The sequence below is a fragment of the Ammospiza nelsoni genome, chromosome 15 (genome assembly GCF_027579445.1).
Source record: "Ammospiza nelsoni isolate bAmmNel1 chromosome 15, bAmmNel1.pri, whole genome shotgun sequence".
Classification (NCBI taxonomy): Eukaryota; Metazoa; Chordata; class Aves; order Passeriformes; family Passerellidae; genus Ammospiza; species Ammospiza nelsoni.
The window spans coordinates 19,578,075-19,598,762 of record NC_080647.1 but is presented as its reverse complement, the minus strand read 5'-3'; the positions used below and the strand labels follow the sequence as shown (position 1 = coordinate 19,598,762).

General features: G+C 60.9%; 2 protein-coding genes across 4 annotated transcripts; one reads left to right on the top strand and one right to left on the bottom strand.

Moving 5' to 3' along the window:
• Positions 1-2,876, bottom strand: BMP15 (bone morphogenetic protein 15). Its single transcript, XM_059483055.1, has 2 exons — positions 2,176-2,876; positions 1-1,687 (listed from the first exon to the last, which is right to left on the bottom strand). The coding sequence occupies exons 1-2, from the start codon at positions 2,492-2,494 to the stop codon at positions 912-914; spliced, it is 1,095 nt and encodes a 364-aa protein (XP_059339038.1). The 5' UTR covers positions 2,495-2,876; the 3' UTR covers positions 1-911.
• Positions 2,877-5,418: 2,542 nt separating this feature from the next.
• SHROOM4 (shroom family member 4) lies at positions 5,419-17,402 on the top strand. Of its 3 annotated transcripts, XM_059483111.1 has the most exons (10): positions 5,419-5,586; positions 8,898-9,049; positions 10,145-10,276; positions 10,798-12,742; positions 12,940-13,001; positions 13,414-14,013; positions 14,187-14,609; positions 14,692-14,878; positions 15,448-15,720; positions 15,802-17,402. In XM_059483111.1, exons 1-10 carry the CDS (start codon positions 5,461-5,463, stop codon positions 16,069-16,071), a joined length of 4,170 nt encoding a protein of 1,389 aa, XP_059339094.1. In that variant the 5' UTR covers positions 5,419-5,460; the 3' UTR covers positions 16,072-17,402. The 3 variants fall into 3 exon arrangements, with proteins under 3 accessions (XP_059339094.1, XP_059339095.1, XP_059339096.1); XM_059483112.1 differs by lacking the exon at positions 8,898-9,049 and having other exon boundaries at positions 5,465-5,586; XM_059483113.1 differs by lacking the exons at positions 5,419-5,586; positions 8,898-9,049 and having other exon boundaries at positions 10,164-10,276; positions 10,772-12,742.
• Positions 17,403-20,688: the final 3,286 nt, after the last annotated feature.

Below are 20,688 nucleotides of genomic sequence, written 5' to 3'. Positions count from 1 at the left end.
TTTAGCAAAATCAATCAATTTATTTATTCACAGTCAAGAAATAGAGAAGAGTCAGGCAGCAGGGGTGCTGAGAGTGGGACTGATCCTTCTGAAAACAGGGACATGCCAGGAGCCCAGCAGAGCCCAAGGCCTGTGTGACAGCAAGAGTGCAAGAAGGTAGAGAGACATCTGCAACAGGAATCTGACCTCTGGGAACAAGACCTGAGCCCTGCTAGAGGGCAAGCCAAGGAGCCGAAGAACAGGTGTGTCAGAGGAAACAGCAGGCAGAGCCCAGCACAGGCAGCTGCCTTTGCCTCTAGCACCAGAAGCAGAGATGGCAGCTCAGGTCCCTCCAGTTTTTCACAGCCCTTCCAGAGCAGAACTGCAGGGGAGGAGAGAGGCTTCCTCACTCCAGCCCAAATTCTCAGCCTGGTGAGATGCCTCTGCAGCTGAGACTAGATAGGGATGGGGTGCACGTGAGTTGGGAAGGAATGCCACAGGCAGGGTCACATCAGATCCTGACACCACCAATATGTCAGATGCAAAACACAGACACCTGGACTTCCTACCCTCCCTGCCCTCCCTCCACCAGGAGACTCCCAGCCACCTCCCAAGAGCTTGGTACTCCTGTTTAGGGACACAGCTCATATCTGAGAACATCAGGCCAAGCCCCCCTGCCCACCAAAACCAGGCAGCAGCCATGAGGGCTGCAAGAAGGACAGATGCCATGGGGCAACCACCCCAGCACAGGTTCCTGCCTTTAAAAACCCACAATTTACATAAAACTGTCATTGTAAAACCTCCCCACTGAGCAGCGCTGCATGGGGAGGGGAGATGAGCCAAGTGAGCCTCAGGCAGAGCAAGATAAACCCTAAAGTCCAGATCTGCAGGAAGAGGCAGAGCCCAGGGGTGATGTGCTGGGGCAGTGGAAATTACCGGCAAGTGCAGGACTCTGCAATCATGTTCTCATACTCCTTGTACAGGATGCCTCCATTGCGCTCAATCATGAGGACACTGATGGGGCTGTAGCGATAGGGCACACAGGAGGGCCGGGGCACATTGGCATCCACAAGCTGATGAACAAAACTCTGCACCACAGCATGGTTGGGTGCATGGAAGTCATAGCGGAGCAGGTGGGGACAGGTGCCCTTGCAGTAGCGTGGGTTGTAGCGGTGAGGAGCGATGATCCAGTGGTCCCAGCCCAGCTGTGCAAAACTGACAGGGAAGGGGCGGAGGGAACAGTCACTCTTCTCCCCTCCCTGCTCCCGCAGGTACTTGGGCAGGTCATGAGCCAATGTCCCTGTATCACGTCGGTGTCGGTGGGGCTCTGCTGCCAGAGGTGTGAACCCTGCCTGAGTGTCGTTAAGGTAGAGAAGGAGGAAAGGGTGGCCGGGGGCCACAGGGGCATGGTGGCCTCCTGCTCGGCCAGCACGCACACAGACATGCCGCAGTGCCAGGCTCCCCATGCTGCTGTTCCCCAGCACCAGGTAAGGGGTGACATCAACTTCGGCCCAGCCATCATGGGAACGGGCAGTAGGGCTGAGCAGCACCCTGGGCGGCTCGCCAGCCATCACCAGCTCCAGAGCACAGAGAAGGCGACCGTGGGCCAGTGACAGACTGGGCAGGTAGACCACAGTAGCTCTGAGGAGGTGCTCGACCTCTGGCTGGCCCTCCATGTGGTAGGTGAGGGCCTGCAAGTACCAGCGACCTGCAGGGAAGCAGTGACCAGTACCCTGTTAGCATAGTGCAGGAGGCACTGTGGAGCACCCCTTTCTGTCATGGTGCTGCCACAGTCCCACACAGCACAGCAGAGCCTGTGACACCCATCTGCCCCAGCACAAGGCAGAAGCTGCAGCAAACAGAAGCCATGAGACAAGGCTTGCTGGTGGAATGAAGGGCAAAGGGTCTGCAACATTTCCTATCCTCTCCACCAACACCATTAGCCTGGCAGAGCATCAGGCAGAGTAGGAAGGAGAGAAGGGCACACAAGGGCCAGCTATGCGCTTGCCCATCTCACCCCTGGGGCACAGCCTTGGACTCCAGCCAAGTGGAACCCCACAGCCAAGTGCAACCCCAGCCAGGACACTGTAGAGAGGGGGAAGGAAGCAGGCAAGAGACCTCACCTTCAGAGCTCAAGCCCACCCTGCTAGCTCTGCTAAGCACACATACCATCCTTAGTGCTCACCGGTTCCTTACCTGCCCAGGGCTGACCCCCATGGGAGCTGGCCTGCACCAGGCGGATGGTGTTGGTGCCTAGGCTGCGGCTGCGGCGGGGTCGCCCTTCGCGGTCAGCAGCACGCCGGTACAGATTCAGCATGTAGCGCAGGGGCTGTCCGCTGGCTGGCCCCGCCTGCCAGCCTGGGCTGCCTGGAGCCCGCGTTTGCAGGGCCTGCAGGAGGGGCAGGGTGGGGACAGCAGGCAGGGAGCCAAGGGGCAGTGGGGACTGGTTCGCAGCTTGGGAAAGGGGCAAAACAAGGAGAAGGAGGAGGCTGGTGAAAGGGTAGGGCATAGCCATGATAGGTGAGTGTCGGCAGGGAGCAGGTAAGAGGGACAAGGTGGGTGGGGCTGGCCAGCAGAAGAATTAAGGAGAACGTGCAATCATGCTTCTCCTCACTTGGGAGGCAGAGCTGACTGTGGGCACTCGCAAAAGGATCCCAGCGTGCTTCCAGCTCCTATCAAGACAGGACAACCACACCGGCTGCTTCAGCTTGGCACAGGAACAGAAAGGTGGGGGGAATCTGTATGCAAAAAGGGGTACAAATTCCAGACTAAAATCCAGACCAGGAGCAAAGCTGGCCCAACAGAGCCTGGCTATGGGAGCTGTAAAGGTGCTGGGGTAGGGGCGTGGGGTGAAGTGGGGTGGGAGAACCAGCTCACTCAGCCCACCTGCTCTCGGCTCAGCCTCCTCCTACAGGGAGGAGGTCGTTGCCCAGGCCCATTTTAAAGGCATGGACTCAATCAGGTTTTAAAGAGGCAGAACCTCCCTGGGTCCCAGGGGAGTGGGGCCAGACAGAGCCTGAGAGGGTGCTTTCATGTAATGAGAGTCCCTCCAGCTACCTCCACTCTGTGCTGACACTCCATCAGCGGCTCATCACCTTTGTGCCCATTGCTGCATGCTGGTCTGCATTGCCCCAAGCAGGCACACAGCCTGGAGTTCTGCTCCCCAACAGCCCCGCAGCACAGCCAGGCTGCCCAGTGCCTCACTCTATCCAGCTGGCACTAAGACACATGGGTGAGCAGAGTGACCCTGAGCCCAGCAGCGGTAAGTATGTCTGGGTAAGCCAGCAGTACCCCACTGTAGGCATCATCCTGCCACCACCATCACCATGCCTGCAACTTTGCCTACCTTGACCAGTTTCCACGTCTTTCTGCCAGCACCTGCTCAAAGCTGAGAGGTGAGTGTGATGCTCACCCTCTCGCTGGCATGGGCCATTCAAGTCACTTTCTGTACTGGGGACAGTGCTTGCCTGGGAAAGACCCTCTGGGCACACCACAGTGTGGTGTGGGCAGCTGCAGCAAGTCCCACCTCCAGAGCCCCTGGTGCTGTGCCCTGACCCACAGTACAGTGTTGCTCTCCTGCTGGGATGGAAGTGGCCAGGGGGTGAGCACACTGCTTGGGAATCACTGGTGCAGACACAGGGACATGGGGAGAGCTGGAGGGATTGTACTGGTGTCTGCTGCCCACTCTTTCTGGTGCCAGCTGGGCACAGTGCTAAGGGCTTGGAAGGGCTGTGTAGGGGTGTGTGTGGTGCTAAATGTGCTATGGGGCCAAGTGAAGAGCCAGGGCACAAGAGCCCTCTTGCCTGGCCAGGCAGCCCTTGTTTCTCATTTGGGAAAGCGCACAAGGGGCAGACGAGCCAGTGAACATTGGGAAGTCTGGGCATGGCAGCAGCCAGTCATGATTTGGGGGCATTACAAGGCAGGTGGGGTTGGGGTGGTGGACATGTCAGTGGTGGACATGTCAAGGCTGTATGGGGGGAGCTATGAATCTCTCCTGGGTGGGCTCTAGCAATACAAATAGCCCAGGTACCACTCCCCCTGTGCCCTGTGACACTCTGGCTGTACTGGTCTGGCTGAAGCTGGGCTGCACAGGGAGCAGGCAGAGTTCAAGACAGGTGCTTGTGGACAGGGACTAGCAAGAAAAACTTGAGACCCTTCCAGCACTGAATGAACCAGCCTGGCACTGCAAGCTGACCCTCCCAGGCCGTGGCGGGCAACCAGGGCTGCAGGCGCTGCTTGCAGAGCAGAGCTTTCCAGGCCGGCTGTCTGGGAAGGAGATGAGTAAGAGTCATGGCCCCAGGCGGGAAGGGAGGAGCAGGACTCTTGGGAATCCATGCCAATCCACTCCCACCATCCCTGGCTGCTGTTGCCGGCTCTTCCCCCTGCCTCAATTTCCCCCAGGTGGTACAGCTGCCTCTCCTGGGTGTAGCAGGGAAAAGACAAGGGTGAAGAACGGCCAAAGTGCTAGGTATGCCCTAAGGTGCCCGGCAGGATATGGACAGGGTGGGGGCTGGCATGGGTAGGTCAGACAGAAGCCAGCAGCATGTGCTGGCCTGCAGGCAATGGAGCTTGGGGCACCAGTGTGACTACATGGTGGGGAGTCAGGGGGGTTGCATCACCCTACTGCCACCCCCTTGTACCCACCTGAGTGCTGTTGAACTGCCACTGTGCCAGGCTAAACTGTGCTAAGCAGTCCCTACTGGTGTGCGTTCCCAGTGGCACCATATTGTGCTGAACTGGGTCATTTTGAGCTGAACCTGTGCATGGTAAAGCTAAGTCAAGCCAGGCCAGGCTCTGCTGACTGAACTCTGCCAGCCCTGCTTATCAAAGTCAATCAAGCTGAACTGCCCTGAACAAAATTGGGCCAGGTCAAGTGGAGCTAAGCCAGATGAGACCCCTGCTTGTTCTGTGCTGTACCAAACTTAACTTTGGCAGCCCTGTGTCATGTTGAACTGAGCTGAGACAAGCCACAATGTGCCAACCCAGCTGAACTACACCGAGGCATGCCAGGCCGAGCCATGCTGGGTCAGTTAACCCATGCTGGCCCCCCTGCCATCCCACGTTGAGCTGAGCTGTGATGTATCGTGCTGCAGTGAAGTTTGCCAGCCTTCCATTCATGCCATGCTGGGTTGAGCTGGACTGAATTGAAATACGCCTGCTGGGCTGTACCAAGCTAAGCCAAGCAGCTCACTTCAGGTCCCTGAGCTAAAGGACGGCATGCCAAGGTAGTGAGTAGAGAGGTGCTGTGCTGTGCCATTGTGTGCAGAGCCATGCCATGAGCTGTGCTGAGCCGCGCCGTGTTGTGCCGTGCCGAACTGTCCGCCGCCGTCCCCCCGCGCCTCATTGGCGGCGGCGGAGCAGTCCCGGTGCGGAGCGGCCCCGCCCCGCACTCGCCCCGCGCCGCTCAGCCCGGGCGGGCGGGGGTGTAATTTCCTCCACAGTTCGGGGCCGGGCCGGGATGGGGCTGTAGCTGTAGCCGCCATGGAGCGGGCTGAGGGCCGGCCCGGCGCCCCCCAGTATGTGCATGTGCAGCTGCAGGGGGGCGCGCCCTGGGGCTTCACGCTGCGCGGCGGGCTAGAGCACGGCGAGCCCCTCATCGTCTCCAAGGTAGGAATAGCCGGCAGAGCCCCGTGTGGGCTCCGCGACATCCCCCCGCGAGGGGCCTCCCGCCCGTGGCGGGGCGCGGGAGATGGGAGGACACCCGGGGCGCGGCGCCGTCGGGGGTGCGGGGAGCCCGGGCCGCGGGGACTTGTATCCTGGCGCAGCGGGACGGGGACGGCCACTCGCACCTACGATCTCCGCGGCCCTCCACTTAGAGTCGCAGTGAAGAGTGAGAGCGAGAGGGGCGGAGGGACAGCCCGGGCCCGGCGGCAGGAAGAAATTCCTCTGGCACATCCGTTGGGCTGGCGTCGGGGGCGGCCCCCACATTCTCCCTCACGTCTTTCCCGGTCCCGTCCCGCGGGCTGTAGCCGGGGGAGGTCAGGCCCCTGTGTGCCCATCCGTCGGTGCCGCGCCTCCGGGCGTTCCGTGCACCAGACTCTGCGGGACGTTTAGTGCCACGGTGGGGGAACCATAGTCCGTCCCGTCATGCTCTGGAAGGCAGGGGCAGGACCGTGCCCGGGACGGGGTTGGCGCCGGGGTGCGATGCCGAGCGGAGCCCGGCCGCAGTCGGGAGCAAATGGTGAGGGTGACCCCTGCGGCCCCGACGTCTCGCCACACAGAGGGTCACCGATTCCTGCGGCCCCCGCCAGCGCATCGCTCCGCGGGGAGACCCGCAAGGCAGCGGCCAGGGGAACTCCAATAGCCACCCCTCCGGCGTGCCCGGACGGGGTCCTGTCGCCGGACGATTTGGCCGCCTGCCCGCCCGGTGTCGCCGTCCTGCTGAGCCGGGGTGCGGCGGGCCGGGCTGGCGGCCCCGGGGCTGCTCCGTGCCTCGAGCCGGGCCGACTGCGCCCCCGGGCCGTTCCACGCCCTCGGCGGGACGCGGCCAGCGCGGTCTGGCTGGGGGAGCTGGAAAAGTGGCTCCGGTCCCAGCCCTGCGCCCTGAGGTGGCACCGCCGGCGGGTGGGGAGCCGGGCGCCGAAGGAGTAACTGCCCGCGTGCCCACTCGCTGCTGGCCTTCGGGGTGATGGGTCCCCGTGGGTCCGCCGGAGGAGGGATGTTCCTCACTCACCACTTTTGAGAAGGGGATTGACTTGCGGGCCGCGGGGTATCGGCCCCCGCGCTCCCACGAACACGCAGCCACCGCGTGTGCTCGGTAGACAAAAGGGGCTTGTTCCAGCGCTTTGTGCGTTCAGGGGAGGGTCCCCCCGGGGTCACCGCTCCGCCGCTGCGGCCGAGGTGTGTGCGGAGAGGGGGCGGCCCTCGTCTGTGGTGCGGGGGGTGCGGGCCGGAAAGAGGAAGGGCGTCCCACGATGACTGAGTTTGGCCTCTGAGCCCACTCCGGGCAGGATCCCTTTCTGTGGCAGAGTCCCACGGCGGTGCTCACATGCGGTCTTAAGCCTTCCATGGGGCTGCAAACGCCCTCCGGCACAGGTTCCCTGAGCACGTCAGGGGCAAGGCGGGAGGTTGGTGTGGCGCAGGGTGAGCACAGCTCTGGCACTGTTCTGCTTGTGAGTCCTAAGACAAGTTTCTCCTGAGACAGGCAGACATTCCCGTGAGCCATCTGGTGCCCACCATCGGGGCCCAGAGCGAACTCCAGGGATGGTGTTTGGGAAGTGTCCTGGGCTGGCTCAGCCAGGCAGGGAGCAGGCAGTGGCGTTTGGTTGCCAGTGCTGAGTTCACTGGTGGCAAAGGCAGAACAAGGGGCTGTTTGTGCCAAATTTAGCTCCTTGTGAGTGATGCCAGGGCTGAGCCTGTCCATCCTAGTGCATGTGATGGCCCAGACATGGGTGCAGACCTAGTGGTGTCCTGCAGCAAGTGGGGACACCTTTTATCTCTGGCTCATCCCCATGGCGGTGGCAGGCAGGGCTGGTGGGCACGTGTCTGGACAGAGGACTGAGGTGAAGGTGCAACCTGCCTTGCATGCTCTGCTGGTGCCTGGTGGTGGGCAGCAGCATGGCAAGGGGTAAACCCAGGTGCTCCACTGACTGCATGGTAGGACTGGGAGCTCTCACAGACAGTCAGAGTCCCCTGCCAGGAAGGCAGCCCCATGGCTGACATCTGGGTAGGAGGGCAGCCTGCCTGCACAGGCAGGCACATTGGGCTGTGCCCAGCCTGGGTATGGCATTACAGTGCTAAGATCCTTGGAAAAATGGAAGAGCTGTTTGTTCTGGGCACAGCTATGCCAGGCAAAGCCATGGGGCAGTGGTGCTCTGGGAAGGAGGCTTGGCTGCCCCTGCCTTTCTCCCTCCTAAGGTGACATTTTGTCCAGGGGTAGTGGAATACCTCCTGAGCCCTGCCCAGCATTAGGGCTGGAAAGTGGTGCCCAGGGGCACATGCACAATGACTGACCTGCTAGGAAGCCATGTGTGCTCCCTGGCACTGAGGTCTGGCTGCTGCCCAAACTGGTTGTGCAGGCACTTTGAGCAGAGGTCATTCCCTGGCCAGGCCTGGGAGCAACTGGGCAGGGTGAAGAGCCCATGGGCAGGGCGGGTGCAGGAGCCCCAGCATGGGGCCAGGTTAGCTCTGCCGTGCAGGTGGCTATAGGGTCTTGCCACATCCACACTGGGCATGGGGCACCCCAGGTCCTGCCCCATGCACCTGCATGCCCTGTGCTACTTCCACCACGGAGAAGCAGCTCCAGTCGCCAGCCCGGTGGTGTGGAGTTGGCAATCCCTGGCCATTGCAGTGGCAGGATGGGCAGAGATCCGTGCTGGCAATGGACACTGCCTAGCCCAGCCGGGCACTGCTTGTCCCAGAGCTGCCAGGACTGCACCTACCAGCTAGGGCAGAGGGCATGGGCCAGGATCTCATGTGCTGGCAGCACCATGGCTATACTTCCTCTAAGCATAGCAATACAGGGTGCCAGGTTCATTTTGGCCGTGGGTGTCAGGGAGGGTAGGCATGTGCCAGGGCTCAGCACTTCTACTATTGTCTCCTATGTGCACATAGGGTGGGATAGCATCCTTTGGGCATTGAAATCACCACGGGTGCCCAGACAGGCTCTATGTGGGGTTGGAAGCAGCAGCAGGGGGCTGGCATCCATGCTGGACAAAGGGCCCTTGTGCTGCCTGCGAGGGAATCTGCTGGGATGGGACATTTTTCTTTCTCTCCCCTCCCTGATGCCCTTGCTCAGAAATTCACGCGACCAGAGAAGGGGGAGAGCCTGGCCCCACAGATCCCTCTGTGGTGCCTGGGGCTCAGGTACCTTCTCGGAAGCCTCTTTCTCCCCTGACATGCGGTGGCCATGGAACATCCCCTGGGATATTCTGGGGGCTGTGCCCCTGCCCCCCTTGATGCCCCTCTCTGTCACCCAGGTGGAGGATGGGGGCAAGGCTGCACTGTCCCGCCGGCTGCAGCCAGGTGATGAGCTGGTGAACATCAGCGGGACCCCACTGTACGGATCCCGCCAGGAGGCCCTCATCCTCATCAAGGGCTCCTACCGCACTCTGAAGATGGTTGTTCGCAGGTTGGCAGTGCTGTGGAAGGGACACAGGGAGGGCCAGTGGGGCTTCACCTGCCTGGGGGACTGGCAGGAACCTGGAGGTGCCCCTTGCTGGGACAGGGTGGGGAGCAGCCCCTTTGCTGCTGTCAGCACTCCCGCTAAGTGGGCGTGCCACATCCAGCAGAGCCAGGGTAGTGCATCGGGCTCACCACCCCCTCGCTGGGCGGTATCCTCAAGCGTGGCCGCTCCTCTCCCTTCCTGCCTGCTTGCCTGCCTCCTGCCTGCCTGCTTGCCTGGGAAAGGAAGGAGAGGCAGGGCTGGGCCTTGCAGTCCCTTCCCCCCCCAGCCCCTCCAACTGCATCCATTCCCTGGCTGCATCCTGACTGAGTCCAGCTCCAGCAGCACTCAGGGGCAGGGACGGCGCAAGGGCACTGCCCAAGGGGCAGGGATCCCACGGGACTGTGCTGGGGCTCAGCATCATCCATGGTGAGTTTGGGGGTTCTGGGAAGTCCCTGTGCTGACCTGACAGCTTGCCGCTCTTATCCAGTCATTAAATGTGGCAGCACTTGGCAGTTGGGAGGTACAGGAGGTGGCTTCTGACCATGTCTGTGCAGTGGCATTTGTTGGGTGGGCTGGAGATTCCTGTGGATGCTGTGAGGGGTGGGACAGAGACCAGCACAGGACCCTTCCTAGAGACATGACGTGGCTGGTGCTTGCTGCAGATACTGAGGGACAAAAGAACAAGGGGGAAGGTCAGGCTTGCAGTGGAGACAGATGTGGCCCCAGTGTCCCTTGGTGGAGCTAATCCAGTCCCAGCAGAGATGCTTGCCTTTCTCAGGTCATTGCCTATGGGCTATGCAGGGGCTGTGTCCTAGGTCTCCTGTTAATGCGGCAACAGGGATGCTGCAGTCTGGGGAGCCCTGGCCAGCTGGGTGAGCTGTGAGATCCCCTTGCCCAGTGCCGGGTGCTTGCAGGACTGGACCCTCCTTGCTGCCATCCCCTTTGGGCGGGCACTGGCCTGGGGGGGACCAGGAAACCCCGTAGGAAGTGACTTCAGCCCCGGTTCCTTGGCCTGGCTTCCTCCCCATTCTTGTCCTTTCCCGCTGTTGCTCTTGGCAGGAGGAGCGTGCCCGTCTTCCGGCCCCATTCCTGGCATGTGGCCAAACTTGCCGAAAGCCGCCCAGACGTCCCCACCATGCACTGCCCGGCTGATGCCTTCAGCTTCTCCTGGCCTTCGGGGTGTGATGTCAGGTGAGACCCTGGGGGCAGTTATGAGACTGTGCAAGGGGAGAGGGCAGACAAGGACACCCCTTGGGTTGTGGCAGTGGGGGTGGCATAGGGGGTCCCACGGTAGTTTCGGGCATCCCTCCTCATCCTGCACTACCCTTTCCCCGGCTGTTTACTCCCGGCTCCCGGCAGGAAGGGGCGGTGGCTCTGCTGGAGACAGCCAGGAGCTGCTTAGTCCCACTGTCCCGGCTGCCAGAGCTGGGAGGTCTCGAGTGGCTGGAGTCACACACACCCTGTGTTCCCTGTGCCTGTTCCCCTTGCCAGTGCCAGGCAACCTTGGTGGTGGCCCCAACCCGGGGGTGAAGGGCAGGTTGGGGTAGTGCTGCCCTGTGCTCCGTTGTCCCAGGGAGGGTGTGTGTGGGGGGATGGGCTCCTTGGAATCTCTGTGGAGCTGGATGAGGGGCAGCAGGTGCCTGTAACACTGACGTGGGGCTAGGCAGCAGCAAGCTGTCCCTGCAGTGGAACCCACTGTCCTGGCACTGCAGCACTGACCGGAGCAGCTCCATCGGGAGCATGGAGAGCCTGGACCATCCCAGCCAGGCCTGCTATGAAGGAGACCCCTCACCCGTTGACCAGGGCATGTACCACAGTAAGCGGGACTCAGCCTACAGCTCCTTCTCTGCCAGCTCCATTGCCTCTGACTGCACCCTCTCTCTCCGTCCTGAAGAGGCCGTGTCCATTGATTCCAGCCTCCAAGGCCCCCGCAAAGCCCCTGACAGGCACTACCTGACCACAGGGGCTGAGCCATCTGCCAGCTGGCACCCTGAGGCCTGGCGGGCACCAGTGCCCCCCCAGCCCCCTGTCAGGAGGGACAGCCTGCGAGCAGCCCCAGCTGGCAGAGGGGACAAGTGCCAGGCCTCAATGTCAGCGGATATGCTGCATGCCAAGGGCCGGTGGATCTCTGACACCTTCCTCTGCCAGCGGGATGGGGAGGCAGAAATAGTGGGCAGGAGGAAACTGGCGCCATACCCCACAAAGGACTGTCTCTCTGCTGACCAGTATTACATGCTGAGCTCCCACCCGGACCGTTGCCCAGCTGAGCCACTCCTGGGGGAGAGCATGGAGTCTGACAACCAGCCATACGTGGATGACAGCATGCACCAAGTGCCTGATGCCACAACAGCAGGTGACAACCCATTGATGTCCCCTCTCAAGGGCCACGTGTCGCACCGTCACAGTGCTCCCGAGCAACTGCTGGCCTCCCAGTTCCGCTCTCTCCAACTGGGCACCAACAGCGGGCGAGCCTCTCCAGCCCCCAGTGGGCAACACTGGACCTTGTCTCCGCTGCATCCTGAGGGCAGCCGAGGGGGAACCACAGGGGCTGCCCAGGATCCCCCGCACTGCCCAGAGCCTGGCTGCCGCCCACCGCCCTGCCGCTGCTGCCCTGAGCTGCAGCAAGCCTGCGGGCAGGATGGCCGGGGGACAAGCCCAGTACTCAGCACTGAGGGGCCAGTGGAGGAGGAGAGCCGGGGAGGGGCCCGGCGGGCTGGGGGTCCTCCCCACCGCTCTGCTCAGATGCGCCGCCGCAGCGACCGCTTTGCCACCAGCTTGCGCAACGAGATCCAGCGGCGCAAGGCCCAGCTGCAGAAGAGCCGGGGTCCTGGTGCACCTCTGCCTGGTGAGGAGCCAGTGGAGGAAACTGAGGAGCCCCCAGAGGGCAGTGTACTGGCAGAGCGACAGCCTGCCCCGTCTGAGTGTCTCAGCTCCGCACCGAGTGAGGAGAGCAGGAACTCTGGCCGCTCTGCAGATCGGGGCATCCCCACTCCTGACCCAGCCCCTAAAGGGCCCTTGTCCCCTGAGCGGGTGGTGCCAACAGCCAGGGGCCGCTGGCGCTGGTCTCCGGAAAACAAGCTGCAGCCACAACACTCGCCCAGCCACAGTGAACTGGAGGGCTACAGCCAGGGCCCGGCGGCCTGCAGCTCCCCACCACCACGGGGCAGCGACGAAGCAGTCCTGCTGCCCTTTGCCGACCGCCGCCGGTTCTTTGAGGAGAGCAGCCGACTGACACCACCCCGGCACAGCAAGCCGCCAGCAGGTGATCCCAGCACCTTCCAGCCCCCTGGCCCTGAGCACCGGGATGTCCGCCGCCTCTCTGTGGACCAGCCCTACAGCCCACCCTCACCCAGCCGCCCTGGCTCCGCTGGCCCCTATGCTGAGTGCTGCCGGGAGCAGCCCCACTGCTACAAGCCACTGGGGAGGCCAGGGGAGCTGGATTACCTGCGGGGCTTTTCCTACCCCTACGGGGTTCCCCTGCGCCCTGAGCCCTGCCGCTGCTGTGGAGGGGACCTGTGCCCGCCACCACGGCCCCGTGGCCACACATGCCGCTGTCACCCTGTGTCCTGGGTGCGCTGCCCTGACTGCTGCTACCCAGCTACCCATCCTGGGCGACAGGAGAGTGATGCCTGGCCCCTCCGGAGAGCTTTCGTCCCAGTGAGTAATGCCCTGTGGGACTGTGCTGGGGAGCAGCACTGACACTCCCTTGCACCCCTGGACTATGACCCTGGGTTGGGGTGGGGGGTACTGTTCCCCCATTTGCCCTGCAGACTGCCTGCAAGTCTTCTGTGCCTGAATGGGGATGGGACAGCGGTGCTGGGGGATGGATTTCACACTGCCTCCTTCTCACACAGGAATTTCCTCAGGGTGAGTGGGAACCACCTTCAATCACCAGGAAAGTCAGCCAGTCCATCAGGTGAGCCCATGCCAAATGCCACGGTGCTGGGATGTGTGTGCCACTCAGTGGGGACCTCAGGGGATGTGGGGACTGCCTGGGGGATGTGGGGACTGCCATGATTTTGACTGGGATGTAGAAAGTGCCTCCCATACTTCCTTGGCCATCCTTGGCTGGTGCTCTTTGAGGCAGAAGGAGGCATGCAGGGCAAGAGTGTGTGAGGAGGTGTCCACAGCAAAGGTGGTCCCTCCTTACCCTTCCCCAGGGTTCTGGGGCCATCTCTGGGGAACTGTGCCCAGCAGATAAGCCTGAGCTTCTCCCACCAGTGTGACTGGATGACTAGCTGGGGTAAATGAGGCAGGGCATGAAATAGGCCTGAACTGCCAGATGGGTGACTGTGTATGGGAGGATGGGTGCCTCCTTCTCTTCCTAGTGAGCTCTCCAGCTACCCACCCGGTTTCCCAAGGCTTGGCCCATTCCACACCTGCCTTGAGAGCACCGAGCCAGAGTGGCCACCCTGCTACCGGGCCACATCCACGCACGACCTCTTGTGGGATAGTGACCACCTGGCCCACAGCCCTGATAGCCCCCCGGATCCGCTGCACCACCCACTAAGGGGCAGAGCCTTCTCTGAGAGCCATCTCAACCTGGAACCTTCCAGCCCCTGGGGCTGCGACCAGAAGGACCTTTTCCGTGCCAAGCTGGACCCTCCCAGCATCCCCAAAAAGAAGGGCCCTCCACCTCCCCGCCCACCTCCGCCCGACTGGGAGAAGTACAGACAGCGTCGGGCATCCCAGCACCTGCCAGATGGTGCTGGGCATGGCTCTGCCTTCTCTGCTGCCCCAATGCCAATCCACAGCATTGCTGAGGCAGTGAGGGAGCGGTCACAGAGCCTCACCGGGGAGCAGAAAGGCCAGTCCTGGGGGCACACTGCTTGCCCCCCTGCTCCGTCAGGTGCCTGGCCCCGACCTGAGGCCCCCAGATCACTCCGCAGGACTCCTGGGACCGATGCTGCCAACGCTGAAATTTGCAGGCAAGTGGTGCCATGGCATGGGGGTGGGCTCTTGTACCCTGTATCAGAGCATCCTAATCCTTATAGCACCATGTGGGATTTTTGTGTTGTGAACTGTCCCTGTCCTTGACCTCTTTCCCTGGCATGGCTGTAGCCCTGAGGGGAGCTGACATGCCCTGGGTGGGTGTTGACAGGGTGTCAGGAGCCGGGGAGAAGCGGACAAAGATGAAGCGGTCTGGGGAGATGGAGGAGCAGCCCCAAAGGCTCATCCAGAACCAGGAACAGGGCCATGCCAGTCCCCGTGGGGTGGGTGAGTGCTCCCTGTCCCTGCATTGTGGCTCTTGCCCTGCCCTGCCGGAGGCACTTAAGCCCAGTTCTGGGGCAGTGGAGGGGGTGAGCTGCCAGGGCAGCTGGCCCCAGCCCCGCTGCATGGACTCTGAGGAACGACTGTGGGACGTGGCTGTCAGGGACCATTCCCTGGCCAGTGTCCTCGCCCCCTTGGCTTCCCCTGGCACCGCCAGTGAGGTGATGGGTGAGCTGCTGGTGGCTGGGGAGCGACCGGCCTGGCGGAAGTGTCTCCAGCAGGACTGGCACCTGGAGGCCCTGGCACAGGACAGGTAGGGCTGTCACACCACTGGGCCCCATACCAAGGGCAGGCTGACACCCCCAGTGCTTATCGTTGTATTTCTGTCTCCCCAGGCAAGGGTTTGAGCCCATCTCGCTGCCTCCCAGGAGTGCTGCCAGCTCCAGTACCTTCCCAGTGCACTTTGGTGTTGCAGTGGGCAAAACTGAGCCACTCAACAAGGTAAAGGCACTGCCGGAGGTAGTGGAGGGGAGCTCGGAGGATGAGGAGGAGGAGGTGGACCATGAGCTGGTGGAAAAGAAGGTACAAGACCCTGCTGGGAACAATTCCCTTGTGGTTCCCCACTGTCCTGGCCAGGTGCTCATGGAGACTGGGTGCATTTCTGGATGCTCACAGGGACTGAGGCATCACTGGTTGTTCCTGGGAGCTTGGGACATCACCAGGCACTCATGGGCATGGGGGTAATTGCTGGACACGTGCGGGTACCAGGAACATTACCATATACTCACATGGGCCTGGGGCATTGCCAGATGTCTCCAAGGACCAGGGGCATTGTCAGGTGCTTGCAGGACCTGGGAGTCTCACCAGATGCTCGTGGGGACCAGTGGCATCTACAGATGCTTGATGTTTGCAGGGGCTGGGATGTTCCCAGATACCCACAGGGACGGGGGCATCCATTAGGTGCACATGGACTCTGGTACATTGACAGATTCTTGTGGGGACTGGGAATTGCCAGTAGCTCATGGGAACCTGGGGTACCACAAGGTTCTTGTGTACTGTCAGCCCCAGCACAGCGCCCCTACGCCTCCGTGCCAGTCCCCTGATTCCATGGGGAGTGGCCCCAGTTCCCCCTGACCCCTTTGCTCTGGCAGCTGCAGCTGATCGAGAGTCTGAGCCGCAAGCTGGTGGTGCTGCAGGAGGCACAGCGGGGGCTGCAGGAGGACATTAGTGCCAATGGGGCACTGGGTGAAGATGTGGCTGCTCGCCTGCAAGCCCTCTGCACCCCAGGGGAGTTCGACAAGTACCGCCTCTTCGTGGGTGACCTGGACAAGGTGGTCAACCTCCTGCTCTCCCTCTCGGGTCGCCTGGCCCGGGTGGAAACTGCCCTGGGCAGCCTCGGGCCACACACCCCTGCTGAGGACAAGGTGGGCATGGGGGAGGGGACCCTCGCCCACGAGGTTTTGGGCTGCAGGATGCCCTGCCAATGCCAGTTGTCTTTCCCACAGCTGGCCCTGCGGGAGAAGCAGCGGCTGTTGGTGGCACAGCTGGAGGATGCCAAAGAGCTGAAGGAGCATGTGGGGCGGCGTGAGGAGGCAGTGGGTGCCATGGTGGCACGGTACCTGCCCCCTGAGCACCTCCAGGACTACCAGCACTTCGTCAAGATGAAGTCAGCCCTCATTGCTGAGCAGAGAGAGCTGGAAGAGAAGATCAAGCTGGGCCAGGAACAGCTCAGGTGCCTGCGTGAGAGCCTTGGCCAGGCCTCCAAGGACTGCTAGCCCCCCTACCCAGTCTCCCTCTGGGATCCTGGCTGTGATCCCAGATTGCTACCAAAGAGGATCCAGCCCCTTGTGGATTCTCCCGGTGTCTGTTCATCTGTCCAGCCCCTGCCTTTTATTTATTTTTCTGATTTACCAGGCAGGGGAGGGGGTTGCCAGTCCAGGTGCTGACAGGAGTTGTGCCACAGAGCTGTCATGAGCTCTGGCCACTCAGCAGCCTGTGGCCCAGCAAGACCAGATGGATGGATGCTACCACCACTCTCATGGGTCTTTCTGTGCCTAAGAGGTCCCTCCAGCTTGTCCTGGACACCAGTGCCTGTCTTGTATCTGGTGCTGCATCACATGCCTTAAACATCCCCCAGCTACTATTCATGCAGCATCTGAAAGGGTTAAACCATGCTCACCGACTGTCCTGTCTGTTTGCCCAGCTCTGTCCATCTGTGTGGGGGGGGAGCTGAAGGAATTTCAGCCCCAGCATCCTCTTCCTCCTCATTGTGTCAGAAACAATGGTCCCGGCCAGCAGGTTCTTAACCCACTCCCTGCTGGCTGAGAGACCACAGGGGGCCGAGGTGAGTGCCAGTAGGTGTTGTGTACCTGTGTCTTGGGATGGTACCCTGCCAGGGCATGGATGCTGGGACAAATACACTGAGGCCTGCGCTACTCTCTGTCACCAATGCTGTAGGCATGGAGACAACCCAGCCTCAACCAGCCCTCACCTGTAGCTTCTAGCTCAACACCAGGAGCGATTAATAGAGGAAAAACCACATTAAGGACAAAACAGGGTACCTGTCCCCTTCTTTCTGCTGCAACCGCCACAAATAGCACTTAGATGTCACCCCTGCCACTGTCCACCTGTCTCCAGGGCATGAGCAGGTGCCTTCATACTGATTTTGCGCAGGGGTTTAATGCAACCAGCAGGAGCTTGAGGCAGGGGGGTAAACGTTTTGGGGAGGCATGTAGGCAGCAGCGCTTTGGTGTGGCCCCATAGCTGGACAACCCAGCCCAGGGTTCAGGCAGCATCCATGCCTGCCTGTGAGCTCCAGCAGCAGCCCTGCTGTGTTGTTACCCCTGCTCTGGGCTACCCTTTAGCCTGTTAAACACTACACTTCACACTTGCCTGACTCTACTGTGGGATGGTGCCTGGCAGGAGTGGGGTCCTCAACATTCCCTCCATCTCAACCACCCCAGAATCATTGCTAGGACCAAAGACTGCACCCCCTGGGGGCCATGCTGCTCTCGTGGTGGGGTTCAGCAGCCCTGCCTGCATGTTGCTGCATGCCATTGTATCTCTAACAGTAAAGCAGCAGCAGGAGCTGCACTTCTGTTCCAGCTGTCTCTTGCATGGTTTGTCCCTGTACCCCAACAAGTGGCACTGGAGCAGAGAGAGGGTAATTGCTCCAGCTGGGATGAATCAAGGCTTAGCAAGCTCTTGGAAGCTGAATGCCCCCGTGGCACAGGGGGCACCTGAAGTGCAGCTGTGGGCAGGGTCTCTTCTGCTCCCAGTGCTCTTAGGCTGAGTTGGGGCACGGGTCAGTGCCTGGACTCATCCTACATGCCGGGATGCATGTAGGAGTCACGGCGCTTGGGTAGTGGATACAGGGTTTTCCCTGGCAATCTCTCAGGGCATAGCTGCCAGAACTTTTGGGGCAGCCCCGGGGAGGGGGTGGCCGTGCCCGGGGGGATGTTCCCGTGCTGCTGCTGCTGCTGAGCCTGTTCCGGGTGCCCCGATTCACCGGGGTGCCTCGATTCACCGCGGTACGGCAGGGGGGTGCCCGCTGCCCTCCCCGGGAACTGCTCTGCTCGCCGGGAGCGCCGGCGGCCGCTGGGCGGCGCCAGTGTTCGGATGGGGCATGCGCGTGCAGGTGCGTGTGGGTGTGGGAGCGCAGGTGCGCGCGAACGCGCGGGGGGGGGGGGGGGGGGGGGTCTAGCGGCGCGCGCGTGCGCAGATGTTGGGAGGGGCCCGGGGATGCTCCAGGGTGAGCACAAGTGCACGGGGCCAGTGTGAGTGTAGGCGAGTGGGTACACACCCCCACAGCGCGTACACACCCCCACAGAGCGTACACACCCCCACAGTGCGTACACACCCCCACAGTGGGGTACACACCCCCACAGCGCGTACACACCCCCACAGTGGGGTACACACCCCCACAGTGCGTACACACCCCCACAGAGCGTACACACCCCCACAGTGGGGTACACACCCCCACAGTGCGTACACACCCCCACAGTGCGTACACACCCCCACAGTGAGGTACACACCCCCACACCGGTGTACACACGTGCATGCACACAGCAGCGTGTTGGCGAGTGGCCGGAAATGTGTGGAGTGCGAGCATATGGCAATGCAGGGGATACCGGCACATGTATGTCAGTGCATACAAGTGAACATGTACACACAGTTGGATGTGTGCACATACACGTGAGCACACACAGCTGAACTCTTACATAAGTGAATGCATGCACACACCTCTGAGCATGCATGTTCTCATAGTTGAACACATGCCATATGTGTGAGTGCACATGTACAGGGCACAGATCCATGCAGCTGCACACAAGTGTTAGTGGCAAGTGGCTGCACGTGCAGGTGAATGCATGCACGGGGGAACTTGTCCTATGTCTGATGTGCACATGTGAATGCATGCCCACGTTTATAAGTGCGAGTTCATAGGGCTACTTGTGCAAGCCCTTGCATGTGGATAAGTGCAGGCACAGGGAAACTGTGCCCCATGACCCATTCAAAACACCATTGTCCCTCCATGCAGCTCCAGCTGCTGCCAGGTATGACCATCGGCCCACAGCATGGCAGCATGGCTGGCTTGCTGGACACAGGGACCCTCAATGCTGGATGTGGCCATGGCATGGGGTGTCCTGGGGATTCCTTTGTGAGACTCCAGAATTGCAAACAGAACCCACAAAGGTAGGGTAGCCCCTGGCCCTGGTGTCTGTCTCCCCATCATGATGATCTCTCCAGTACACAGATCCCAGATTTGTCCCACAATGTCCCGTACACCTGAGCTGGGGAAGGATGAGGATATGGCAGGTAGTGATGCTTTAATGAGAGACCCTTGCCACATGAGGGAGATGGGGAATCCTGGAGCATAAAAGTCCAAACCCCATAGTATGGTACACATAGTAGACCCCCCTCACTCCCACAGTCCATTACAGCCCAAAAAGGAAAGCCATGCATTGGGAAGGGACAAGAGAGCGCTTCCTGTCCCTGTACTGAGGCAGAATGGCCCAGCAGGAAGGAAGGGATATGGGGCTCTGCCAGCATGGAGAGCCCAGAGCAGCAGTGGGTGAGAGATGAGTGCAGAAGCCCATGCAACACTGTGGGATGGAAAGTGAGGCCGGAGCTTCTCTCCCCAGATGTTTGGTGGCACACCCCCTGTGTGCATGCATGTGTGTGTGCTCCAACACACATTCCAGGGCATGCTCTATGCAATCACACCTCTGTAGGGCTATCTGCATGCATGCACACCACAGAATCACAGAAAGGTTTGGGGTGGGGGGGATTATTGAAGGATATTCTGTCCAATTCTTCCTGCCATGGGCAGGGTTCGGGTTAGGGTTAGGGTTAGGGTTAGGGTTTTAGGGCAGGAACATCTTCCAGGGATGTCAGGTTGCTCCAAGCCCTATCCACCCTGTCACTGAACACTTCTAGAGATTGGCCAGCCACAGCTTCTCTGTGCAGCCTGTGCCAGTGCCTCACCACACCCATGATAAATTATTTCCTCTTTCTGTGTAATCCAAACACACCATAAATCACTTTATAACTGATGCCCCTTGTCCTGTCTCTACATGCCCTGTGAAAAGCTCTCCTTTTGGAACCTCCTTGATATACTGAAATGCTACTTTAAGGTCTTACTGGAGCCTCGTCTTCTACAGGATGAGCAACCCCATATCTCACAGTCTGTTTCCACAGCAGATTGTTTTCAGCCCTCAGAGCATCTCTGTGGTGTTCTCTTGACCCCCTCTAACAGCAGCACATCCTCCTTGTGCTGGAGACCCCTGATCTGGAGCCAGCACTCTTGGGCATGTCACCAGAGGACAGCAGAGCAGATGGGGAGAAGCTTCCTCCCTCATCGTGCTGCCCACCCTGCTGGAGATGCACTCAGGACATGGCCGGCCCTCTGGGCTGCCAGCACATCTGTGTGTGCGTGGAAGTGTGTGGCAGCATCTGTGTATGTGCTCGGCCGTGCCTCCATGTAACGCCATATGCCCATATGGTTGCATGGCAATGGTGCACACGCTCACGTATGCGTGGGGTGTGCGTGTGGGTATGTGCACAAAAATGTGCGTGGCCACAGGGTGAATGCTCACCTGTGCCAGCCGTGTGCCTGCCCTTGTCGATGTGGGGAATGCACAAATATGTGCACAGTGGTAGCGCACATGCTCGCCCATGCCCACAAAAATCTATGTGCAGGCACGGGGTGCATGTGCTTTCCCGTGCCCGGGGTGCGCAGGCCCGTGTGGTCTGTGACTGCTCGTGCATATGCCTGTGTGGAGGTACATACGCATGTGCGGCTGTGATGCCTATGCATGCGCTGGCCCTGCCCACGTGGGTGGCGCATACACAGGTGCACTGCAGTGGTGCATGTGCTCTCCCGGGCCCATGCA

Bases quoted from the DNA above. Each gene is read 5' to 3' on its own strand.
- SHROOM4 (XM_059483111.1), top strand. From the start codon at position 5,461: ATGGAGCGGGCTGAGGGCCGGCCCGGCGCCCCCCAGTATGTGCATGTG. The intron at 10,277-10,797 runs GTGAGACCCTGG...CTGGCACTGCAG, and splicing joins CCTTCGGGGTGTGATGTCAG to CACTGACCGGAGCAGCTCCA. The intron at 15,721-15,801 runs GTGGGCATGGGG...TCTTTCCCACAG, and splicing joins ACACCCCTGCTGAGGACAAG to CTGGCCCTGCGGGAGAAGCA.
- BMP15 (XM_059483055.1), bottom strand. From the start codon at position 2,494: ATGGCTATGCCCTACCCTTTCACCAGCCTCCTCCTTCTCCTTGTTTTG. The intron at 1,688-2,175 runs GTAAGGAACCGG...GCTTCCCTGCAG, and splicing joins TGGGGGTCAGCCCTGGGCAG to GTCGCTGGTACTTGCAGGCC.